General features: G+C 49.9%; 1 protein-coding gene across 1 annotated transcript in view; it reads right to left on the bottom strand.

Moving 5' to 3' along the window:
• The window catches only part of LOC308073039 (uncharacterized protein), a 61133-nt gene extending 53095 nt beyond the window's left edge, over positions 1 to 8038 (bottom strand). Inside the window, exons 1-3 of the mRNA XM_080410771.1 lie at positions 7136 to 8038; positions 6668 to 6767; positions 229 to 373 (exon numbers count right to left, since the gene is read on the bottom strand). Coding sequence (XP_080266897.1) covers positions 229 to 291 — 63 coding nt within the window. The 5' untranslated portion in view covers positions 292 to 373; positions 6668 to 6767; positions 7136 to 8038. The remainder of the gene's footprint in view (positions 1 to 228; positions 374 to 6667; positions 6768 to 7135) is intronic.
• Positions 8039 to 9818: the final 1780 nt, after the last annotated feature.

The following is a 9818-nucleotide window of genomic DNA, read 5'->3' as shown; positions in this document are numbered from 1 at the left end:
TGGCAACTCCCACATCCCCATAAGGCCTCCAGCAGCTGGTGCCAGTCCAGATCCACCGCACGGGGATCCCAGACTGGGAGGGCCAGCTCGGGGGTGTCCCCTGCCCTGCATCACAAGTTGAAAATGAGATTTCCTTTCCATTTCATTGCAACCCCTGAAGCTGAATGAAGTATTTCCAGGGAAAAGGGAATGGCTACAATCTTTCACTTTCATTTCCAGTCTTCCTACCTCTCCCAACGTCAGGAGGTGACATCTGAAGTAGAACAGCCCAAACACTGAGGACCTTGGCATTCAAAGCCGCACTGCAGATGTCCTTCTCTAAACAGTATTTTTAGCTCAGAAGCAGCGTCTCCATCTGTTTCTTCCTCCTTTCCTATAAGTTAAAGAAAAACAGAATTCCTGGAATCTCAGGTCCTGATTCATTTAAGTGACTCGCTAGAAAAAATGGTGAAACACATAAGCCACAGCTGCCTTGCAAGTGGCCATGGGTTACAGTTTTAAATCTCATCATTTTTTGAGTTTTCTTCCTCACTGATCTCACGGTTTGCCTTAATGATAAAGATCAATTTTCTAGCAGCCAGAAGTACCTAGAATTTAAGATCAGATTTTCCCCTCTGTTACTCCCCTCTCTCCAATCAGCAATGTTTTCCTCTAGGCTAGGAGAAAATGTCACACCAAGCATGGTTTCTATCACAGCCTTGCAGGCACGGTAGCCAAAGGGTATGGCTGAAGCAAGGTTTTCTGTATAGGATAATATTTTTTTTCTTAGCTCACAACCCATGAAAAAACCCCACAAGCATCTATAGATGTGCCTGGTGGTAGTCACAGCATCTGACCCACCTCCTGGAGGGTGCCACCAGGTCTGGCTTGGAGATAGGCTTGTGTGCAAGATGTGCCTTTCTATCAACTGGTCCAGAGCGGGGCCACCTGACAAGCTTCACCTGCATTTTCAGTGGGTCTTTTTCTGCCATTTGGAAGGTTTCAGACAGAGCTAGTGTTTCCTCAAGCCAAAAAACAAGCTTTAAAATGTCCTTGTCTAAACTCCTCACTTCAGGGCAGATGCAGAGAACTGCTGCGAAAGCTGTGGTGCACCAGGGACACATCCTCTCCACAGCTGGCTTGGGTCAACAAGTGGAAATGCCAAAACATTCAGGGGGAAAAAAGAAATCAATGGGAATAGGAGCCCAAAAAGTGTCATGCACCTTGGTGTAGCTGTGCTTAGTGAGGGAACATCCAGCAAGATGCTGAAATTCTGTGTGACTTGGAATTAATTGGCCCTGCACCTGTTTTGACCTGCAGGAGCATCCTTTGATAAGAAGCAGAGATACTCCTTATAGTTCCCTCCCCTGATGCTCTTTAATGGAATTTGGGGTGAGTTTTTTCGACAGGCTTGCTCACTTCTTTCATGGGAGCATCACCCGGGTGAAGCATCACCCCCGAGCAGGACAGAGGCTGAGCAGAGCCGTTTGCTCTCTTGTGAAGGACCTTCACGCATCAGTGGGGTTGTGTTTCCTTTCCTGGGAGGGCAGGCGAGCCGATGCCAAGTGCAAAGCAATGGTATTGCACAACACCGGGACAACGCCGCTTCCAACCGTCAGGGCTGCGAAGCAGCAGCGGTGGGAGGAGAGGACGTGCAAGCTGAAGCCTTTTGCGGCCCCCGGGGTCTTTTTATACTTTTAGAGAAGTTGGGCTCATCCTAAGTTCCTCTCCCACAGATTGTTCCTGTTGTTGCTGCTCTGACCCTGCAGATCATGTGGCTTGGTGTGACCTGGACGCAGCAGAGCTGGGCGCCGGGAGCTCAGGGTGCCCCCCCGCCCTGATGCTGGGGGATGGCGGGGATGGTGGGGACAGAGGTCCCTCTAGCTCCAGCAGCTGGGTGCTTTTGCCTAGTTGCCATCCTTCTCACTCTCGGTCCATCCCTTTAGGGAACTCGGTCCCCCTTTAACTTTCTAAATATGGAGTGCTCTCTGTTCCTCTACCAGCTACCTTGGCAGCCGTGCCAGGGAGCGACACTGGCTCCAGGACCCCAAACAGCTGTGTGCAGGCAGAGAAAAGAGATCTCCTTTCAAGGGGGCATCCCTGGAACATGTTTGGCATGAAGGGCAGGGTCATGTATAAAGGTGAAGCTTTCCCACCCAGCTGCTGGGTTTCCTTCAGCTTTTACGCACTGCGTCCTGGCTGAGTTCAAACTCCCTGTTGTTTGGATGGAATAAACCATCAATTATACGTGAGACTGGGTTTGCTCGAGGGCTCGGCCAGGAAAGCAAGCTGCAGCCCTGCTTTATCGTGTGCCTGGACACAACCACCCAGCCAAATTCATCCACTCTTGGCCACGCAGCTGCTGCAGTGGACACCGAGTTGGGGGCAGACAGGGATGTGGTCCCCTCCTCCTTGCTCCCAGGAACACACCCAGAGCCAGGCTGGCACTGGAGAGCTTTAAAACCCAGTGCCAGGACAGTTGGAGGCATCGCTGTGAGGCAGGCTGTTAAACAGTCAATTAGGCAGCTCGTTGGGATGGGTCTGCGGCAGCAGCTCCCCACGATGCTCTGTTCTTTTCGGAGCCGCTGAGCTCCAATGCGCACTCAGGTGCTTTCTCCAAGGCTGCCAGTACCTGTGGGCAGTGGTGGGTCCTGTTCCCCTCACCTGTCCTGCCAGCTCCCAGGAGCAAGGGGTGGATTTTAGTACAAAAATCTATTTTTTCAAAGGGAAAAAACCCAAAGAGGGAAGCATCCACTTGGCGACGCAATGGAAGCCCTCAGCTTCCCCAGAGAGTTGACCCGAGTCTGTGTCCTACAAACATAGGTGCAAACCAGCCCACTCCAGAGAGTATTTTAAATTATTTGTGCCAGTGACTCGTTCCTGAATTAACTGTATTGATTCACAGCACAGTCTCTGCTGCAAACCCTCTGTGGAGGGAGCAGCCAGTGAGTCAAAAGAGCAAACAGCTTGCACAGTTGTATAAGAAACAGGATGGTGAATAATAGCGAGACTCTGACCGTCACATTTACGGCTGGAACACATGGGGAAGGGGATCAAGGTGTGCAGGGAGCACAGAGGGAGCGGGGACAGAGCCAAACCAGCCCTGAACCGTGCAAAAAAATCTGCAGCAAGAGGTGGGGGAGCTTGTTTTCTCCATCTCCCAAACTGAGCCAAAAGAGCTGGTGATGAAAATGCTCTTGCCCAGTGCGTGCTCCAGCTCTGCTTCTGTGGCTGCAGAAGGCAGCAGGCACCGTGAGCCCCAGCCAGGATCAGGCACTTATGTCAACAGCAAGGTTGTTAAAGCTGTATGAATTTATGACAGCAAAAAACCTCACGGAAAATCATGAAATCATAGGTTTCCAGGTTCAGAGCAAGGGTCAGGGAGATGGGTCCTACGGGACTCCTTGCAGAGCAGGGGTTGCACTGAGCCTTTGCAGAAAGAGCAGAGCTGCATCCCCGGCTGGTGAGAGCCCTCCTTCACCGGGCTTCGGCTCCACTTTCTCCACGTTCCCCCTCCAGTGACACTTGGTATGCCTGTCTAGTTTTTGCAGGCCCTTCAGCCCTTCCAATGGTGAAAGAGCAGTGATGATTTTGGGGAAGTGGTTTTTCAGAGCCCTAAAACTTTCTCTGGAGAGAGGAGCACCCTGAGGCAGGGCTCCTGGCTATCACCGTGCACCGCCGGTGAGGTTGGACGTGGCCACGGCAGCTCTGCCTGCAGCAGGATGAAGCAGAAGGGCTTCTAAATTCCCTGTTTTCCACCTTTTGAGGACACAGGCTCCACAGGGAGCACAGCTTCTCCATCCATGTTCCTGCCTTCACATTTCCTGAGGTGCACAACCCTGGCAGGGACATGAGGTCTCACTTGCTCCCATCCTGGAGAGCATCCACCATCGCTCTCCCAGGCTGCAAAACAGGGCTGGTGCTGGGGAGCAGGTGGCACTGTCTCCATTAACTGGGGCTGATGCCCAATACTGGGCTCCTCCATCACTCAGGGCCACGGAAAATCCCACCTGCTCTTTTTCTTTTTTTTTCTTTAACAACTTAGCATGTGGTTTTCACAGTGACTCTGAGCAGCCCTGCGAGCAAAGCCAAGTTCATGTCAGACTCTGTTTTTAGTCAATCAGCCCTAATTAACGCTGACTGTAATGATTTTCAGTGGCTGTGGATTCTTCCTGTTCATACGTAAGGATATTTCCACTGTTCACTTTCCAGGCTGCGGTTGTTATTTCTAGCGAGATATTTTCCCCTGTGATCCTCATACACATTTTCCAGAAGGATTTGAAACTCCTAATTTGAGAGATTGCCTTTGTTTGCTTAAAAGTCATCTTTTTCTTTTTGCGAGACATGCTGTTAGATTTATTATAAACAGAAAAGCATCTTTTTCAATGCCAGCTACTAAGAATAAGCAGCTAAAAAGAAATCCATACACTGAACAAGCCACTCTTATCTAGCCCTGTATTTTAGTAACATTGGGATTAGTGTATTTGAATTTTGATAATACATGAGAAAAGTTTGTAGCAGCAAAATAATTCCCAGACTCCCTATAGGATTCTTGGTACAAACAATCACACTTTAAATGATCCAGAGAGTTGTTTTGGGGGTGAAATTTCAAAAAATCCACAAAGAGAAATGTTTTCAGCCCCTTGAAGTACAGAGGAAATATTGAATATAAGCAGAGGGAGCGGTTTGGCTGGGTAAGTGCACAGCACCAGGGAATGCACAATTCATGGCAAACATAAAGAAATCCATGCTGGATTGTCCATATGCCTTAATGGTTCATATAAATAGATGAAACTTCACTGGCTTTGTTATTGGTGAGCTTAATCTTGTCTCAAGGAGTGTTTGGTGTCTACAGAAGGTTTATGTATATTGCTTATTAGAGCACGGGTGATTTAACAAGCTTATCATAACCTAGAGGGGGGGTTGTTATAGAATTGATACTGTGCTATAGCTGGATATATGGCCCCACGGTGCGGGTCCCACGGCAAGACCAGCAGACAGATTGTGATGGTGCCAAACGACCATCGCCAGGCGCACAGGGCGATGTTCCATCTCTGATCTTTATGGGTCTGCCAGAGCCATGGGCAGAGATGACACAAGAGCGTCCAGCTTCAGCCCCAGGCTGGCTTTGCTGGGACCAGCGTGGAGAGCTGCTCTGTGCGGACAAGCAGACACCCTGGCAGGGACCCCACACCATCCATGGGATTTGCATTCTATCCCAGCCCTGCATCCCACGTCAGGGAGCAGCACAGCTCCCCGTGCTCCTCTGGCTGCATCTCCCCTCTGCTGTGCCCACGTGCAGCCCTCCCCAGTGCCATGGGCGAGGCGAAAAGACACAGCAAAGCAAACCTGGAACCGCAGCTCAGCGGCACGTGGTGCCAAATTACCCCACCGCCTGCCCGCTGAACCAGCACCACTGCCGTGAGCAGCCCTCGCCTGTGTCCTGGCCGGGAAACCGGTCGGAAAATGAAAAATAAGTTTCCCTAACCAACAAAAATACTGCAGCGAGGCTGATTATTTTAGGTGATAGCTCCAGCCAAGCAGAACCAGGACTGGGCTGTCCCCCGCCTTTGAGCAGCACCCGCTGTTCTCTCACCCTTCTCTAGCGTGTTTCCTGCCATCACCCAGCCCCGGTGATTTCTGGGATGGATTTTGCAATTAATCCCCAGCTGGGTGAGATGAGAGAGGGGCCAACGTTGTGCCCAAACCCCATGCCAGCACCCCACGTCATGCCCCAGCTCCCCATCAGGGTCCACTAGGAAGGATGCAGCGGATCAGTACAAGGTGTTGCATGCAAGCGTAGCTAGAAAAGGGCTTTATTTCTGTACAAGCTCCATTATTTCAATGGAAAGCTCTTTCCCCCGCTGTGGCATCTCGTGTGCAAGAAGCCATGGTGAAGCCCTTTCTTGGGAAAGCTGTGGCTCTGGGGGGATTTTGCAGAGCGGGCAGCCAGCACAAGGCTCTCCCTGCAGAGGCAGGGAATGGGGAAATGCTCCTGAGATGCTGCACTGAAAGGTTGAGCTATTTTTTTTTATTTATTATTATTATTATTATTATTGGGGGTTTTTTTTGGTTTCGCACTACCTTGTGGCTTTTATGGGAACTCATTGGGAGTATTTTAGTGCGGAGCATTTTCATTAAGGAACAAGAATCCTGTTTTCTTACAGATCTTCCTCATCACCCAAACCCAAAGGGAAGCAAGAAAATTATTACCCAGGAGACAGTAAAAGCAGGTCTTCCTAAACACAAGGTTCTCAGCTTGCTGCTCCTTGCACAGGCTGTAAACAGCAAGGACAAGCCCCTGGGTCCTTTGCAGAAAAGATGTGGTAAAGGCTGTGATGCTCCAGGGTCTGCTGCCCAGAGCAGCATCTTTGAGCGTCCTCTGGGCCAGAAAATGAGATTTTGTACATGGGAAAAGGCCCACAATCTCTGTAAGCCATCCCTGTGACATACTTCACATTTCCTAATTGCCTTTTTGCAGAGGTTATTATTGAGTAATGCCTATTTTGTTGAAAAATTGCACCATAAACAGCCAACAGGGAAGGAAATAAATAATTGCTAATAAATGTCAAAGTAGATTAGCAAACCAGAAAGGCCAAGAAAGAACAACTTTTTTTTTTTTTTTTGCTTTGGAAAATAACTGTGGGATTCTTGCAAAGATTGTATTTAATGCAAACTATTCCAGTACCTTCCAGGGGAGTTAATGCTTTGTCATTTCCTCAGACCGAGTTAAAATGCTGTCTGACTCCTCCGCAGTCTGCAGCAAGCCTGGAAAACAGCCTTTTCTTCTGTAAGACAAGGAAAAGAAGTAAAAAAATGATGAGTTTCTTCTGAGCTTATCAGGAGCTCAGACTACTGCATGCAAAGGGCTCTACCAGGCTCCAGTGTTGGGAAATTTTGTAAATTTAGGGTCTTTATTAGATCTCCAGAGTCTGAAATTACATGTGTATCTCACTGATATTTAGTTAAAAATCTCCAGAGTCTGAAAATACATGTGTATCTCACTGATATTTAGTTAAAAAATATGCTTCCAGGTCCCCTCACAGCAAAGCAAAGCAGGGGAAAATAGAATTTATGACCTTAAATAAACGGTAGAATAATATATAAATAAAGATCAAAATAAGAACAAAACGAATAAAGATGAAAAAGCTGTTACCTCACAGCCAGTCAGTGTTTGGGAGTTTTCTGTACCTCTGACACCCCGAGCTGTGCATCCCCAGCCTGGCCCTTTCTGCAAAGAGATGCAAGGCTTCATTTGGCCAACACAACCCTTGCGCTGCCCCTTTGATTTAAAGACTCATTAACATCGGCGCAAAGCTGCGCTTTCCAGCCTGACTGCTGAGAGCTGTAAAAGTGACTTATGGACAAGGGGGAAAGGCAGAAAGAGAGAAGAAATCGCACCCAGCTCTGCCCATGGACCCACCAGCACAACCCCGCTCCCCTTCCCAGGTTGTTACCCTTGCTGAGAAAGGACTGGTGCCTCCGGTTTCTGCAATGACCTCAGCTTTCAAAGTTCAGAAAGCTGGGTGTTTTTTTAATATTATGCAAAGAAACGGCCCAACATGAGCTACTTCAGCACAAATCCTGGGCAATTTTTTTTCCTTTTCATTTTCTCCTCTTTACTCAGCAGAAACCCATATTTCCTTGCTCTTGCACAGAAGAAATAAAAACCTCAAGAGCATAGAGGATGCAGAAATTAATAGCTAACCCTTCTCTCTCATTCCTCGTGGCTCCCCTAACTACTCCAGCTCAACTTGTGGTTGAGATTACAGTGATAAATCACAAGCTGCTCTTTGAAATAACAGCTCTGATTTCACCCAGTGCAAGGAAGGAGAAGGACCAGCGGTTTGTGCAAGGCTCGTGGGGACAGGGCTGCGATGGTCTCCCCTGAGCTCGGTGGTGGGTTGAGGGGACCTGGACAGGACCACACACCTTCAGGAATGCCACTCGTGGCCCATGGCTGGAAACATCAGAGAAAGATTTGCCCCTGCTCCAGCTGCCGTCCTTATAAAAGGGTGAAGGGCTTGAGCATCCTCTGGGGCAGGATGGGGCTCAGCTGATTTGCTGCTACAGGGGGATTCTGGGCTGCATGCAAGCCTACACCAGCTGGACGAAGCAAGGGAGCCAAACCTCCAGTTTTTCATCCCCCAAAGAAAATTTGTGTGTACGACAAAGGTTTAGCGCCTCTGGTCCCCAAGAAGGCAGCCCCTTGCATGGGCGGTGACTCCAGACAGCAAGCACGGGTGATGCACGGAGGTCATGGTGATAGCCCACTAAGTCCATGCACAAGATCTACCAGGCTCCCACGTTTCTCCTGCTGAGCCCTTCTAAGCAGAAATAAGCCCTTCAACACACTCAGCTCTTCCGCTAACCCGGACCGAGTTTCACCTTATGTTTCGGGATCTTCTGAAACGCACACCGCACCCCTATTTTTAGCCTGTCCTCTCGGTCCCAGCTGCTCTGGCTGTGAGACCCTCGCAAGACGCCTGTGGCCAGGCGGTGTTTGTAGGTATTTTTAGCCGTGTCCATCTGTGTTGGGCCGGGCTGGGCAAAGGTGCGTGTGGTTTGAGCATCTGCAAGTGAGACCGGCTGGGCAGGGGGAGCAGAAACGGCTCCAGTGCTTTTTGGCCATGGCCGGCAGAAAATGTGGAAGTGGCTCCTCCATCCTGGGGTCGGGGAGGGTTAAATAAAGAAAAGAGCCGCTATGGCCGGTGTGTCTTTTTGGGTGCAGCTGAGACCAAGCTCACCAGCGGGATGTGGCTGTGCAGAAGTGGAGATCAGCCCTGTGCCCAAACCCATCCGTGCAAAGCCCTAACAGGGCGGAGGGTGAGGATAAGGGGAGGCTTCTCCTCTCCTGTATCACCCATGTGTCTCCTCCTGCACCTCCTGGCTCTGCCACAGAAACCTCAGCATCACTGTTGCATTGCCCAATGCCACCAGGGGTGCTGGGGCTCACCCCCTATCTTTGCTCTCCCAAGGGGCACCCATGGGAGATGCACAGCCCCGCAGAGCCAATGGCCCCAGCGCTTCCTCTTTCTCAGAATAAAGCATGATGTTTCTCCAAAAACCACCACCACCAACAACAAAAAACAGACCCAAGGAAGCAAAGCTGGAACTTTTACTTTTTTTGTGCCTTTTTAAGTGAGTTTTACTACTTTTCAGGTAGGATTTGGGAAGTAGGTTTGGTAGCTTTCGACTTCATGTTTTCACTTTTTAAAGTCTGCAGCGGTGACTAATATCTGCCTGCCTGTATCACACTACCTTGCCTTGGAAATACCCACCAGTACATGGAAAATAAAAAAAAACATCTCCAGAGGAGTCTCTGATTTCCCTGAAGGCCTTACCAGAGTCCCTGGGGGCCAGTGGGGGCTGGGAGCCTGTGGGGTGGGTGCAAGGCAGCCCTCACCCTGCCTCTGATGCTGGCAGGGACCTGAAGCACTTCGCCAGGGGTGGTGGCCAAGGCCAGCAGTGATGCCTCCAGGTGTGGACCTGAGCAGTAGCCACCTGACCTCGCGATGCCACTTCCCCATCATCACCCAAACCTCTGGGGGACATGGAGCTGCTCGGGACTTTAGCCCCAGCTGGGTGATGTGGGTTGCAGCCTGGCATTACCTTCACCATCATTGACCCAGCGATGCCCATGAGGTCCTTGGTGCATGCTTAACCTGGTTAAGCTGGTTGCTTAACCTGGTTAACCATGTTAAGCTGGTTGCTTAACACTGTGGGGATTAGGGCTGCATTTTTGTCATTGCCTCTCTCCCACCAAGGGCCGGATTGCTCACTAGTGGCAAAAATATAGCTGGAGAGGAAATCAAGTGTTTGCAGCCTCCTCCGTCCGC

The sequence above is a fragment of the Falco punctatus genome (assembly GCF_963210335.1).
Source record: "Falco punctatus genome assembly, chromosome: 14".
Classification (NCBI taxonomy): Eukaryota; Metazoa; Chordata; class Aves; order Falconiformes; family Falconidae; genus Falco; species Falco punctatus.
This window is presented reverse-complemented; position numbering and strand designations above follow the sequence as displayed.